General features: G+C 33.8%; 1 protein-coding gene across 1 annotated transcript; it reads right to left on the bottom strand.

Annotated features, from left to right (window-relative positions):
• Positions 1-506: 506 nt before the first annotated feature.
• On the bottom strand, positions 507-16,112 carry LOC132312580 (mitochondrial intermediate peptidase, mitochondrial). The gene is made up of 17 exons (XM_059810997.1): positions 15,777-16,112; positions 15,454-15,535; positions 15,297-15,349; positions 15,111-15,165; positions 13,735-13,873; positions 13,593-13,647; positions 11,682-11,904; positions 11,243-11,338; positions 9,875-9,994; positions 9,638-9,763; positions 9,351-9,506; positions 8,105-8,221; positions 6,841-6,966; positions 6,632-6,699; positions 5,001-5,136; positions 4,722-4,887; positions 507-1,214 (listed from the first exon to the last, which is right to left on the bottom strand). The coding sequence occupies exons 1-17, from the start codon at positions 15,938-15,940 to the stop codon at positions 964-966; spliced, it is 2,133 nt and encodes a 710-aa protein (XP_059666980.1). The 5' UTR covers positions 15,941-16,112; the 3' UTR covers positions 507-963.
• Between the last annotated feature and the right edge of the window lie 474 nt (positions 16,113-16,586).

Here is a 16,586-nt window from a genome sequence, read left to right as displayed (position 1 = left end):
GGTTGTGGACGGTGAGACAGATACGGCGGGGGAGGTGGAGCTCGACTGTGGTTGGCGACGGTGCTGCTATCCCAATTTTTTGTTGGACTTGGTTTTATATATATATAATGGTATTGATGTAATAATGTATATATATAAGGGCAAAATTGACTTTTCATAAGTTCTGATATTTTTTCACAAAAATGAATTAAACATTGAAAGGCAATCTCGTCTTTTTAACATTTTAAGGGCTTGTTTAGATTAAAATTCTCACAGGGGGTGTCATTGTTCAAAAAATAGCTAAGTTGTAATTAACCCTTGTTTATTTTATAAGAGAAATTTTTAAATGGCGAATCACCATTGACATGTAACTTGTAAGTAAAAGATAGTTAAATAAAATTTAGGATAAACTGTATTTAACCCCTGATTTGAAAGGTTTTGCAGTAAATCCCTTTCAAATTTGTAAGCTATTGGTGTTATCATTTTGAAAATGGAAATGGCAGTTCACTTTCAAAATCTCCCAAAACTAATAGTAAATTTAACACAAAGCTCTTTTATTTTATTTATTTCTGAGCCATAGGTTAATTCAATGATAACTTATAATTTTTAAGGACCAGTATCTCTATTAATTTATGACACTTGTGCCGTACTAGGCAAAATGTGAAAAATGCCGTCGTATCAGAGATCATTATGCACCATTAAAAACATTGATCGGTCCTCTGTAATTATAGATGATGTAGTGAATTATTCATTTTTTAATAAAAATAAATAAATAAATACTCAGCCGTAGTTCTTCAGCTCCACATGCATCCTTGACAAAGGAGACCTGGCTACCTCAGCAACACTGTTAGCGAGTGATGTTAAGAACATACTAGAATTGTGCCATTTCTCAAACTAACCAGTGTACGAATGTGAAACACCTCGGCAACTCCAAGTAATTTCCCCGCTGTGTCTTTTTTCGCATCCGTCCAGAAGTAGCTCTTGCTAATAATCTTTACAGAGCTCCATTTCACTGCAAAGGCATGTAATATCGGGAACTATACCTCCATTACGATACATCAGAATCCCATTCCCTACTAGATCATTCAACAAAGTGGCTGGGTCTTTGGCTCCCCCATGCTGCAAGAAATTCATCCGAAGAGCAGATCCCGTTGCTAATGATAGTGGATCCTCCTCGCATATATTGTGCCATATGGTTGCTGCAAAGCACTTGGCATACAAGTAGCTATAGTAACCTACATACGGTCATATATTAAGGACGCATGAGACATTTCACCAAATATGTATACATACGTCTCCACAAAAATAATATATACAAATGTAAAGCTGAATGGAAAAATAGTAACAAAACTATTATGTAATGATTAAATAACAATTTACGGATTTAGGGGGAAAACATAACAATTTATGGATTTATTCTGAGCCCTGCCCAACTTGCATCCTTAGTTTCACACTATTGAGGCAAATTTTTCTGCACTCTTGGAAGGCCCAAGGATGCTGCTTCTATAAATCTAAAATGTTGCAGGACGGAGTGCAATCTGGATGTGGTGGTTGGATCATGGTTATAATATTGCCCAATGTCATTATGTAATGTAGTTGCGTAACATTAGCAATGGGTGTTGAACCCATTTTGGACAAACCGTAAATAAGATTGGGTTTGGTAAGGTTAGGTAAAGAAACTAGAACCCCGTAATTAAAACAGTGCCCTGATATTTTGAACCGTAAAGAATCGAGGAAATTCCCTAAACCAAACCAATCCAAACCATGTAAGAACGGTTTGCATCGGTTCCATTGGGCTCATTGAAACCCACCCCAATTATAACTAGGCCTATCTTAAAATCAAAGGTTTACTCGGCTCAAAATTATGATCCAAATACAAATTTTACATAACCCAGACGCAACTTTATTCAAACATAAAAAATTCTATACACAAAATTTCGGTAACTATAATCACGGTTTAGTGTGTGACTATTATTAAAAACCAAACAGATAAAAACACATACATACGCATAGAATCATTAAACAAATGAACCATTAAATGAAAAAGAACTAATCCTAACAATTCAACCATTTTTTAATCGTTGACCCTCTAGAATGAACCAAACTGTATGAGTTTGATTTGCATTGCAGTTTGGACTGGATCATTGGACAACCCTATCATGAATAATATAGCAGTCCTGTTGAAATTCACAAGAATGAGACTGTTACAGTGTCATAAGGCCTAGGACAAAGCCATAATGAGAGAAATATAAGTGAACATTTTCAATCTATTTCTTTAATTTTAAGGTTCGGAACCAATGTGCTACAAAAAAAAAAAGAAATTGTATAACTGTATATCCACCCCTCCCCCCAACAAAACGGTTGGTAATATAATCTAATTGTGATCCTCCATTAGGATTCTTGGGATTTCCACTAATGGAAACTTTACATGTTTTTTCTTAAGTTCACTTTTTTTGGATTGGCATTGGTAAAATTTATTAACCCTAACCTAGAAATCGTGTTTTGAAGTTAGATCACAAAAATTCATGAGGAATCTAATTCTGATATAGGTCACTATTATATCCTCCTTTCATTTTATTCTGTTTCTGACATTGGAACAACAGAGCATGCTTTAACTGTTAATATATTCTAGGGGTGGCAAAATAGGTTAGGAACTATCAACCCGCCCATATCCGCCCACTTTTTAACAATTATGGGTGAACCATATTTAATTTGAGGGTCAAGATGGGTTGGGTAATTTTTAACCACTGAATTTGAGTGTCAAGATGGGTTGAGTAATTTTTAACCACTGACTTTGAGTGTCAAGATGGATTGAATATGCAACCCATATTTCACCCATCACATAATAAATACACAACACACATCTATTCTATATTGCACTCAACTCATTTCTGCTTCAAAAATTCTCTCACTTACAATCCTCTCTCTAAATTTGTTTCTCATCAATCCCCTCTCTCTAAGTTTCTCTCTCTAGAAATTTCTTCTAAAAAAAATAAATAATTAAAAAATAATTAAAAAATTAATAAAAATTAATAAAAATTTTAAATAATTAAAAATAATAATTATTTTTATTTTTATTGTATATAATATTAGACAACTAATTATTTTGCAAATGAATAGTAATTTTACGAAATATTATTTTAATGTAATTTAGAAAACTACCAATTTTAGAAAATAAGATTCAATAAAACTTTTAAGAAATATAGTTATGAGAAATACGGTTCTTCAAGGAGAACCAAAAAAAAAAAAAAAAAAATTGATTAATTTTTTAAAAGAATATATAACTTTAGAAAATATTATTTCTTGGAAATATGATAATGGGAAGCTAATCCAAGCTACATCAATTTGTTGACTACGGAAAATTGACAGATGTTAATAGAACGGTTTGAATCCTTCATAACAAGAAGAAATTTCATCTATATATATAAATATATATATATATTTAAACCCTTTATCAATATATATGTATATATACATATATATGAACCAATATATATCATGTATTTCTATTCACCATAAATTTATAAGAAAACAGAAGCCGTATCATAAATCTTTAACTTATTTCTTTTATTAATATACACACATACAATAATTAGTTGATGGTTCATATTCAAAGCACCTATCTCTCCATTACTAAAATTTCATTATTTTTCTGAAAGTATAAAAAAATTTAAAAATAAAAATTAATAATTAATAATTAATGGGTCCACAGGTCATAACGGGTTGAACCTGCCCGTTTTCAACCCGCCTGTTTTCAACCCGTTCTGAACGGGTTGAATATTAGTCTCGACTCATGTTGACCCGCCCATTTTCAACCCAACACAAACCCGACCCAACCCGCCAATTTGCCACCCCTCTCATGTTTAATATACTTATAAACAGTAAATCTTACTAACATTGTAAAAAAATCAATACAAAATCAACCATCTATTAAATCATGTTAATAAGTTCCGCAAAATTCATTACAATCCAGAATCGTGGAAATCTTGTGATAAAACAAGCTTACCACATCTCGTGGAAGTTGTATAATTAAAAAAAAAACAAAAATCACTTCAGTACCAACACAACACGATTAGAAAATTAAGATTACATACACATATACACACATTATACATTCGGTGTGCCACTTAGGAAGAGTGAAATAGTCCAAATTGAGGGCAATAGTAAGGGAAGAGGAAGACCAAAGTTAATGTGGATAGAGTTAGTAAGGATATGATAGCATGTGGTTTGACTGAGGCTATGGCCTTAGATAGAAGGGAATGGAAAAATAGGATTCATGTAGCGGACCCCAAGTAGTTGGGAAAAAGGCTTGGCTATTGCATATATATATATATATATATATATTCAATGTATTTGAGTTAAAAAAAAAAAACAAACAAACAAACAAAGGGCATTATAGTAAATGTACCACATAACCAAGGCAGGGGACCCCTTATTCCACCCAGTGCGGTTTTCTTTTTACTCCCAAATCCATCCCATTGGAGACAGGGTGGGAACCCTCAGGGGCGGGGCAAATTCTCACCCCTACTTGTAATGTTCTTTAACAGCTAAAATACAAATTTTGACTTGAAACCAAGATAACTACTCTCCACATAACTTCCAAGTCATCATGCCAAATTTTGTCAAATTAGCAAGTATGTGTCATTTCATGGCGCATCAATATCTATATATCATATGAGTACATTCTATGTCATTATGCATATATATACACGAAATAAGTGAATTCATGGTTGTAAAGGTACCTGCACCATAATTTAGAAGGTGATTAAATCGGGTGTGCCAATGTGTACCCTCCACATGTTTCCAACTGGTATGTCGTCTTCTCAAATCCGCAACAACAGAGATTGTATCTCTTGGTGAGGATGGCTGTTCCCCAAAAAGAGTTTGGTCTATTAACGCATAAAAGATCTGATAAAAGAGACAAGCAACCAAACATCGATCAATTTTCATGTTTCTTTCTCTTCTACTGTCAAATATATAAAATTGTTTGTCAATTCATTCAATGGCTCAAGAGGACGAACCTGACGTTGCATCTCAGTTGCAGCAAACATTTTTTTTGCACCCTTCATTGAATCCACCAATTTCTCCGGTATTACTTCACCAGTTGAATAGTGTTTAGCAAATGTCTTCAGGACACGATAGTCCCATGCATAGTACCTAGGAAAAACAACAAGATCGGTATTAAGATGGCTAACTTAAAGTCATTAGTGAATTTCCAGCACCGAAAAATGCATATATATCACAGAACTTTTTTTTTCAGAATTGAATTGTACCCCATGATTCCTTTGTAAGTAGCTCTGCCACAAAAAATCCTCACACAATTATGGTTCTTTGGGTGCGGAAATCAAGTGCCAAGGGTTCTGAAAGAGATATTCCCATTTCTTTTTGCTTGACATGAGCCAAAAACATCAAGGTTTGAGGACATTTGTTGGTCTTATGAAAAGATTAGTCAAATTTTTAATTATATTCAGATTATGTAATGTTTATTTTGATGAATTGTTCATATTCAACCCTAAGCAAGCCAGGTGACAAGACTTCTTAGCTGAGTTTAATATGTATATCGAGCATAAGCCAGGACACACAAATCTAGTGGCTCATGTGTTAAGTTGGAAGAAATCTTGGCAGCTTGAAGCTATGGGATATGACTTCTGTGGTCTTATGTTGATTCCCATATTTAGATTAGAAATGAGGGATTTTTATTTAAGTGATGATGCTAGATATGTAGTTAAAGTTAGGATGTTAATGATAATGAAAAATAAATATAAAAAAAACTGATGCCTACCATAATCACTTTTGAGACCCATCTATCATACAAGAAGTTGATGCATCGATTTACAATTACAGCAAGCACAAGTTGCTACGTCTGTGATGGTCCCATATGCATTTTCTGTTTTTCTAGGAATTTTTTTTATTTTTTATTTTTTATGATACTTTGAAGCCTTAAATACCATTTGTTTTGCAAACTGCTGCAAGATAGCTCCTAGCTTCGCTATGTGCAACATCTACTACCACCCTTAATTTATGTCGTCACCCTCAGCACTAACCGTTACAAAGGCTTTGCTCCTTACAAATATAACATGCACTTTAGCACTCTAAACAATAAATTTTCACCTTGTTAGCATACACAAAAGAACACTTCTATCAAGTATACCAAGTGTCAGAAATCAACTTGATCTCTCAACAGTCCTCCACCATCCTAAGAAAATAACTACTGTTTTATGATTAGATCTACGTAATCAAGCTGGCCATCATACATTCATATACTTGATCTACCAATTGAACCAATTAAGAGGTAGTTCCCAATCAATTTTGTCCTATGACAAGATTTTATTTGTCATTGCACCAAATAGCATAAACTCCAGCCCTATATCTATAACAAATATATATCCAACTTCCCTACTTCTTTAATGTACACAGCATATTAAAGATGGGAGACCAGCCGGTGGATCACACCATAAAAGTTGCAATAAGAAATGAATATGGTGCCAATCAGATTTAATCATCAGAACCCATTCTGTGACTATACGCCATTAATAAATGCAAATATAAACAAGCGTGTAGAAGTAGCACCTAAAGGCTACTAAATTGTATTTCACACATACATGCTACTCCACAGTCAAGCAATGCATATTGTAGTTAGCACTCTACTCACTCAAAGAGGTTTGAAGGCGTTTCAGCTAAATCAAGAACCACCCTGGTACCAGAAAAATGTTGGTAATCCTGCAAAAAAAATTAAAAAAAAAAAAAAATAATAATAATAATAATAATAATAGATAACAAAAATTAAAAATTAAAAACTAAATTAAAATAGTGAAAACAAGGGTACAATCTATCTTTAGTAGCAAGGTGTCGATAGAATACCGTTCTTGAAAGCAATGAATGAAGAGCATGCCCAAACTCATGAAAAAGAGTTTCTACTTCCCAGTGGTTAAGCCTCACAGTTGATGAATTATGTGAACCCGAAAAATTGCACACAAGGGCTACAACCTGCCTTATGATAAAAAAAAAAAAAAAAAAAAGAAGCAGCTAAATTTAGAAAAGAAAAAAAAAAAAACTAGATGCATACCTTACAAACAACTCCACGAACAATCACTCTACTGTGGCCCCAAAAAAATCTGAGGAACCAACGGGCATGATTTAATAAATCCCAGGATTTTGTATACTTATCCCAAAAATAAGGAAGGAAGAAAGAAAACTCTACTAAGGAAATTTCAAACAATATTCTAGACATTCCCATAATACCCAGAAGTTTTCGTCCAAGGGCCCAATGCCTTGGAAATATCAACAAACCAATTAATTTAGAGAACTCATCAAATTTGATGACCTTAAGCAAGGTGTTTAATAGTATTTTGTTCTGTGTGATTCAGTTTCCATAACAGTCAAAAACCAAAGCAGTTGGTAGTTGGTAGAAGAAATATGCAGCATTGTAGCAGTTGATTCAAGCCTCTAGGACATCATGCCAAAAAAATGGAGTATGCATGACGTACACATGAAAGTTAAGTAGATAGGAGACTTAATGGTGCGATTCACATTTAATAGAAAACTGATGATTTAGTATCTAAGCGGAGAATTTTGGCTTTAGCAGTGGATCAAGTTTAAAGAAAAGCATTAAACTAACAACATGGTAATATTCATGCTCAATCTACTGATCTCGAGGAAATAGCACTACCATTAGTTCTAATAACACAAGATAGACCAAATTGTAATTTTCTTTTCATTCTACCCTTGTACATAAGATTGACCGACTGGACTGCGTAAGGAGAACTCAGCTTTAGATTGCAGGATGCTTTAATTTTACTTGCCAATATTACAATAAAGCTGCTATAAGTTGATTCTTCTCCAAGTGGAGATGGAGGCTTGAGGAAGCATAAACATACCACCCACCTCCCAGGTTCCCACACAGCATCCTTAGCTGTCTACTTTTCCACATCAAAAATTGCTTAAGTTATGAAGGAAGAATCCGGAGGATAGTGTGCAGCAAAAATGCTAAAGTCATATAGTGAACAAAGAAATCAATAATTACATTGCATGGACTTTGTTAAAACAAATTACATAAAAGAAGTTTACACACTGCAGGAAAAAGAAATGAAGTGGAAAAAAAAGATGAAAAAATCAATTTACATACAGGAAGTTGGTATTCTGTTTCAGAGATACGGCGACCCCCTTTAATGGCAAAATGAGCACAGCCAGGATACTTGTCCTTTCTTGAATGTAAATCAAGGTATAAGTAACCCAAGTCACCCTGAAATAAAAGTATAATGCCTCAATAGAAGGATAAAAAGACGTTGAATTAACAGAAGTAAATTAGAGCTTTTCAGATATGTGCAAACTAAATTAAGTAAAATCATTGCTGGCAGTGGTCAAAAGTTCAGCTCATATTCTGTGTGATTTGAAGCTATTAAAAACCAGCAAGAATGTTAAATATTACTAAGCCTAAAGTTGGCAGCACTTGCGCCCATAAAAATTCAGAAGTAGGAATAAAATGTGGAACATATTTTTCATTCTACAAACCATCTCTTTAACATAGTGCCCGTAAATATAGTACCAAACCACTGACTTTGAGTTCAAATATATGCCAGAGAGCATGAGATCGATAAGATTAATGAAATATCACTTAATGAAAAATCAGCCAATAGGAAAGCAGTTGTCATACTTGTGAGGGCACTAAAATATATGCCAACCATAGCCATTTGACATTATTGCCTTCATGCAAGCTCTCAATTTTGCTTTCAATAAGTGAAGGATTTTGAGAGAAAACCAAGTATTTAAGATTCTAGGAATAGGGCATTTGCACGAAAATGGAAGTAGCAAAGTTTTGAGGAAGAGAAGGAAAGATTACAAGTGCAGGGTTCAAGGAGTCATCCTAGGACAAAGAAATATCACACATTCTTAAGGTTCGACAAAGAAAACAAATCACAAGATGTTGAAAATTCCTCATCATTTCTTAGAAGAGGCATTACCGAAACAAAGATTCTCAGAAGAGACATCACCAAATAGGTTTCAACATCTCAATTTAACCTTAGCAACGACTGTTCTTGACCATCAGAATGAAGTGAGCAAAGACATTGATAATTGGTGCCATAGTGACGAGTACAGATCGGGTGAATTATTGGAAAAAGGAAAAGATGGGAATATATTATCAAAAATATTGTAAGAGATCACAATTGAATATTAGCTTTTCCATTTTTGTATGTTTGCATTTGAGTGAGGGTTTTTTTCTCCGTTTTTTCTTTTGGTAGGGGGTAAGTTATAGATTTACATAGGACAAAATGCTATACATAGAGCAAGATGTGTATTCAGAATAATGAAGTGCTTGAGCATGATGTTTTACATGGGGAGGAAAAAAAAAAAAAACTTTTAACGAATTCCACCTCTTGAGGATGATGGAGAGACATCTTAAGCACATCTGGATGCCATGATTCACCAGGTGCTATAGGGATGCTACGAAATGTCACACCAAACAGTGATTCAACCAGCACTTTCAAACCCTCAATACACTGTGGTAAAGGAAAATACGATGCAACAACCTGCATAAAAGTTTAAGAAAATAATAATAATAATAATAATAATTCACCAGTATTTAACCAAAATAACCACTACAAAGAGTTATGTGCGAATTGTACGTAAAGGAAAATAAATAAATAAATAAGTAACTTACCACGGAGTTCAAGTTGTAAGCAGAAGACTTCATCAACCCTGTAAAGTGTGCTTCATCCCATGGCTCTAAATCTCCATGTGTTTGGCCAACTTTTTCTCTCTTAAAATCCCAAATTTTCTTGAACTCCTACAGTAACAGCAACTGCTAAAATAAGTACAAAATCACAACCTAATCTGCAGCCAGAAAGAGAGAAGTACACCAAATGATGTCTCAAGTATATGTGCTAAAACACTTTACCTCGTCAGCTTTGGGCCTGACCATTTTGCTCATCTCAAGCAAAAAGGACATTATAACCTCTGGCGTTGAAGCCATATTTGGACAGACTGAAAATTCAGCATACGATTTATATCCCATTATCTGCATACATCTACAAGAAAAAATTAATGGCTTATTGTTGAAAGTAAAACAAATTCATGGCTTATAATTTATAGTGAAAAGAGAACTTCCAGTTATAATTCTTGCTCTAAAGGGAGCAAAACCTCAATGGCTGGAATGTCTAGCCGTGAAAATGTAGTCATCAAATTTTAAAATGGAAAATGATTGAGGATTAAATCCTAAATTTAGAAAGCAATGTCCTGTGAGGCCATGAAAAATTCACCATTTTAAGCAGAATATTTGCATTGTGAAAAGGCAAATGAAAGCCCAGTATCATTTGAATGAATGTAGAAATAAATGTTAACTATAAAGAAAATTACAGCGTTTTTAAAAATAATCTCCTATGAGAAGAGATTTTATAGAACTGTCAGAAGTTGGGCCATTTCATAGGGAAGAATTGTGAGAATTGTGATAATATATGTTCTGATGATAGGAAGTGGGTGACACAAATATATACCTATAGCTATACTAAATATAAAAGAAAATATATATTTACAGGCACGTTTTCACGAACTTGGTTAGACAGCTCCTTTTTTATTATTATTCTTAGTTAGACAACTCCTTTAGTCAATAAATATATATGTATATATATTTGGGTAAACTGCATTTAAAAAAAAAGAACCCTCAACTTTCACGGTATCTTTCATTTTTGCACAAAATCCCCCCTTGTACTATCCCAAAGATATGCAGATAGCCCCCTGCCATTGTGGAACATTACTATATTGACGGAAAATTGACATTTTTTGGACCTGAAATCTTTTTAATACCCATTTTTATTTATCACAATGACCTTCAATCATTTTTAGATCCATGAATCGACCCCTAATGTAAATAGATTAAACATATTTTGAATTCTAAACATACATACACATATATATAGCTCTATTTTTTTTTTTTTTTGGTCATTAGTTTTGTCATTTTACAAGCAATGTTCTTTTGATTTTTTATTTCTTGAGGGTTGAAATGGTAAATTAGGTGATTGTTAACGGCACTTTAGTGGGGTGGGGGTGAGTTGCAACTTTCAATTAGTTCAGGGGGTATTTTCAAAACTGTGAAATTTAAGGGGGTTTTTTTGTGCAGTTAACCTTTTTATAACCTTTTGATATTCCACCCCACCCAACACCCTCTATTAGAAGAGATCTTTAGCTTTTGTTAGAAGAGTTGTTCATTTTGTATAATATATAAATTACCATTTAACTTATCAAATCAACATATATGTATATTGTTAACCTGAGCAATCTCATGGCGAGCAGCTATAAGCTTATCAAGAATACCAAGGTTCTCGCGGGGGACAGAATTCCCTTGAACATATGCCATCTTCCTAACCTGGATGTGTGGTTTTAAGAGAAAAAGAAGACAACAGAAAAAAACTGTAAATTTTGGTTGAATGAATAGAGAAGGAAATATGACAGATAGAGAAAGAAAACAATCTAAATTCTCAAAGCAAACTGAAGTGCCTAGACTAGATATATCTAGTTGAAAAGATTTGATGAAATACATCCAAACTATCAAATAGTAAATGTAAAAATCTTGGAAGTCAATCTCTACTTGATTTTTCATAAAGGTTCAGTTCATGCACATAATTGGTTGTTCTGGAGATTCTGGACGACTTTGTTGAGGCAAAGGTCAATAGATTCAGAGACCAAAAATATGGAAGAATAGCTAATACCTCAGCATCTGATGCCCACTGTAGTATAAAGGACAAAGTATTTGGCTCTGTTACTATCCGAAATCCTTTCTCTTTCATGTTATCTCTTGACTTGAATGATTCCCTAGCTGTACTGGATGTGGAACGATAAATGGGCTTAACGAGATGATGCAAGACTTTTGGGATACGCGATGCCGGAAATATATCCACATAACCTGGGTGAGTGATAATATTCTCACTGAACCTGACGAAAGATGAGCATGCAAAATAATATTGCAATCAATTAGCCAGCTACATATGCTTCAACACTCAAAAAATTTTAAACAATCTTGAAACTAAAATAAAACTTTGGTAGGCCAACAAAATCAGCATTCTTATATGTATCTTCCAGCGTAAAAACTCCATAAACTTCAAAACCTATTTGACCTTCCATGGAGACTACAATTCAACGGATTCTCCAAACACAAAATTTGGTTTTAGAATTAATGCCCTTATGTATACCCCACACATGCACATACGTATATATCTTTGTGGATAGATTAAATTGTGAAGATAAATAAATGTGAACAGTTAGGTACAGGGTTCAAAGATGAAGATATGCAAAATTTAGATTTTGAAATGTTGAAATCATGTTTATACTAAAAAAATATATATTTAATATTGAAACAGGAACTTGGTAGTTCTTTGACCTACCTATTTGAGGCTACATCCAAATCAGCAAGTGCGAAGAGGGGAATAAAGTAGAATAGAGAAATAGGATTCATGTGGTTGACCCCAAGTAGTTGGGAAAATACTTTATTTGTTATTGTTGTAGAGAAGAAGAATAAACAAACAATAAAATTGTACGAGGACAGTGAATGACACTTGTGAATAGCGTCTTTTTGCTTAGAAAGAGGAATAAGAGCGAAGGAAGAGAGGAAGAAGGACATGCCCATGGTTTAGTCCCCTGGATTTCCAGGAACAAAATAAATAAATAACTTCTTTTTTTTTCATTATAAATTATATCCACCAAAAAACATCAAATCATTTCCAAAACTAATAGAAATATTTACATTAGCCTCTCTTTCATAAGTGCCTTCGTCCACAGCAACCTATACTAAAATTTAGCTAAGAAGCAGTCTAAATAGGACTTTGAAATTAAAATTTAGGCAAAGCTTGACATAGGTAAAGCCAAAGTTGTGGTAGCAGAGTGGTAAATGTGCTAACATGGCATCTTAAAAGGAGGGGCAGGGTCAGGAAATCAATTCTTATCTCTTACTAAAGAAAAAACTCAACCCAAATAAAACTTGAACGAAGATAAAATTTGACATTAACCCAAGCATGAAAGAAAATCGATAAAATACCCAAAAACGATGCTACCGTAAAATAAAAAGAAAATTAATAAATAAGATATTAGCAAATTTTACCCCCAACTTAATTTAACCATCGCTCACAATCAAGGTCATTTTAAATTATAGAGAGATAGATCACCTAAAAGATTATCAATGTGGTGAACCTATCACTTTTCCATCAAGTTGATCTTGGTAATTTTTTATTTTTTATTTTAAGTATAGCTGATCTTGGTAAATAAGGGTCCATATTTATTAACCAAGGCAGTAAATTGCAATATATTGTAAATTATTATTAAATAGCTTGTCAAGTTTGTCCCAGCTGCACATTCACTTGTCCAACTTCAACCTCCCACCAATACCATGCACGGATAAAATAATCCCACAAGCTTAGCACTGTGAAACAGTCATGCAGAGTCCAATTCCCATATAAACTTTAATTTTTAGATTACTTATAAAATAGGCAATGAGTGGCTTGTTCTTTTTTTTTTTCCCCAATTGCTTGATGAGACATGTGAGGGCATGACTAATATAGGGAGCATGAAGAAAGCAATGAGCATTTGATCATAATGTATTTGAACACGTATAAATGAGATTCACTTACTCCCTACATAGCTGAGATATCCCAATATTTAGCTTATTAACTCGATCCAACTTTTCTGTAAAATAAAACAGGGAAATTAAATTATATAAAGGGAAAACCTACAACACATCAGAAGTAAAAGTTAAGGTGAAAATACTGGTACCAGCACAAAGATGAATTCCGCCCTTCTCAAAGTCAACACGAAGGTGATGAGCTGTCCTTTGAGCTTCTTGGGTTAGCAAGCTACCATCTTGCTCAGCTCTTTTCACCGCATTATATAGGGAATGGTTTGTATTGAGATACTATACAATCAAGCAAAAATGACAAAGTAACTATTGGCAGTAGAATAAGAATAAGAATAAGAAGAAAATCAGTCCATTAATTTCAAGTATTTTGAAAGTCAAAGTACAGGACCACAGGTACTATGGGTTTCTTTGTGATATAATTCATGCTCAATACAGATATAGTGTCTATCTATGCATACGCAACTCCAAGGTTATAACTATAAATGCAAAATTAAATTTGATTAAATGTTAATACATGCTTTATCCTTGCGTTACAAAAATATGAGCCATCGGTAATGATGAAAAAAGTATCTAATCAACAAAGATGACCTGAGAGCCTTGGTCACTCTCTAGAGTCTGTAATCCGTCAATGGGCAAATATTCATACTTTCAGGCAACCAAAAACTGATGCTTTACCTTTCTTTCTTAATCCTCTTAGGTTGAATTCAAAATTCTATGTCAAAAGGAATATATAGATGTAGTATTTGCACATGCATATTTTAATGTCCTAAAATCTCGACTTTACGTGCTCATTAAGGACAAGAATATTTGTCCACAATCATGCAGATATGCACACAAAGTGCTAATTTTGGATCAATTTGACAACTAACAACAATAGCCCCTATTGGCAAGTTCTAATCAAATTTAAAATTCCGTAAGATCCTCAAACATTGAACCAATTCTAAACAATTTTTACTGGAAAATAAACGAAAGAAAAGCTAAATCTACTAAAATTATTATTTTTAATATATATATAAAAATAAATAAAAAGGAAAAAGAAGTCAGTGGTTTCAAAATTACTTTAAGAGTCACGGAAAAAGCACAATTTTTTGGCACTTAGGATATGTTTTCAATTTTCTTGTGGGTACAACACACCAAAAACATTTGCACTGCAGTTGGTAAACAATGTTTCTTGCAGTCTTGCAGACTACCCACTTATGCTCTCAATACAACACGGTCAAGGTAATTTAAAACAATATGATTTAACAAAATACATGGACCTAGATCAAGATTAATGGCAAAGAACTCATTAAGCCAACCCAGAGAAACTGAAAAATAAGGATGTTAAAATGTGTGGACTGCAGAGTACTTTAAATTGTAGAAGACTTCCATTTCCTTGCCATGTTCATTGAAATTATAAATGAATCAAAATCTTAACACTTGTATCCATGCATTCACAATATTAAATCAACTGTCAGTTACCAAAGCAAACCAAAGCAATTCAAAAGGCCAAATAAATCGCCGGTCACCTCACATGTAGATATTCGTTAATTCTCATTGACGCTTTGTTCGCCGCCTCAACAAATTCCCTAAAATTAAATCAGAAATTATAAGATTAATAACATTCATAAATACAACAATGTATATCCTCCATATGAAAGAACAACCCATACAATAACAATCACAAATACAACAATGTTTATCCATATGAAAGAACAACCTGTCTGGATGAGTGTGGATACACAGTTCGGCTGAGTCCACAACTGAACAGACCTAAAAAGATCAAAATATCACAATTTAAGCTTGAGACTCAGAAAACAAAAACAATAAATATAATAGAGATAGAGAGAGAGAGAGTCTATAAACCCTAAACATACTGTGTCTGATATCTCATCCATGGCTTGGAGGATTTCTGCAGATGAAGACATCCCAGAAATGTAATTAATGAGCTCACCAGACCTAACAAACGTAAATCATAATATTTAGTAAACAGGAAATCGAATAATTAACCTATAAAACCGTATTTGGTTGCTGAGAAAGCACAGTAAAAAGTTAACATTTTGATCTCATATTTATTTTTGCTTCAATTTTTAAGTTTTCTCAGTTTCCAAACAGTGAAGTAGTATGCGAATATTCAAGATTTTATTTTCTTGTATTTTCCAAGCAACCAAACAGATTGAAACGAGGAGATGGAGTTTACCGCTCGATGGCTTCGTCGACGAAACGTTGAAAGCCTTTGGGAGCTTTCAAGTAGTCGACGCCATAGAGACCGGTGTCTTTGATTTGTGGAGCCGTGGAGGTGTGGAAGCGGTGGGTGCGATAGAGATGGAGGTTGGAGGTGGCTCTGCGCATTAGGGTCGACATGGTTCGCCGATTGTTGACGACTCTGCTGGTTTTGCTGTGAAGTAGAATGAATCAGACTCGGTAGTTGTGGCGGAGGGATGGTGAATACGATGGTGGGCCGAAACATGATGAATGGGTCGTTCATTTTGCCCTATTTATGGTCACACTTTCTATTACTAGGCCCAACCTCGGGACAATAAATAAGTTGCAAAAAGAGAAGCAAGGCTATCCAAAGTGAGAGATATTGGGACTTGGAGCCCTCTAAAATTATTGATATGGAATATTGGAGTTGTGAGAAGTCCAACGAACACACGACTCCAAAGAGTTTAGATAAATTACAAGGTAGTGGAGACCGCAGATAACTTAATAACTCCACAATTTGTGAAGGAAAAAAAAGCGGTCTCGGTAGGACACAGGGGCTGAGCCAATTAAGGCCCTGATGGGACACGTGCCCCTCTCATTTTGCTTCAACCTACTATATATAAATAAATATTTTTGATATATGCATATACTTACATGGTAATTTTAAATAGTGCTTCCTCTCAAATTTTCAAATTCTTCTAATCTCCTTTTTAGAAAAAAAAAAAAGTTACATATATCCCTTCTTCAGGTATACAATATATTTTTCCTTTTCTAATTTTTGTTTCATTTTTCAAAAAAATTTCTT

Source organism: Cornus florida, unplaced genomic scaffold (genome assembly GCF_030987335.1).
Source record: "Cornus florida cultivar Cherokee Brave unplaced genomic scaffold, ASM3098733v1 CherokeeBrave_3.0.0_Hap2_Chr06, whole genome shotgun sequence".
Classification (NCBI taxonomy): domain Eukaryota; kingdom Viridiplantae; phylum Streptophyta; class Magnoliopsida; order Cornales; family Cornaceae; genus Cornus; species Cornus florida.
This window is presented reverse-complemented; position numbering and strand designations above follow the sequence as displayed.

Bases quoted from the DNA above. Each gene is read 5' to 3' on its own strand.
- LOC132312580 (XM_059810997.1), bottom strand. From the start codon at position 15,940: ATGTCGACCCTAATGCGCAGAGCCACCTCCAACCTCCATCTCTATCGC. The intron at 4,888-5,000 runs GTTCGTCCTCTT...CTCTTTTATCAG, and splicing joins CAACTGAGATGCAACGTCAG to ATCTTTTATGCGTTAATAGA. The intron at 1,215-4,721 runs GTACCTTTACAA...GACCGTATGTAG, and splicing joins CCTTCTAAATTATGGTGCAG to GTTACTATAGCTACTTGTAT.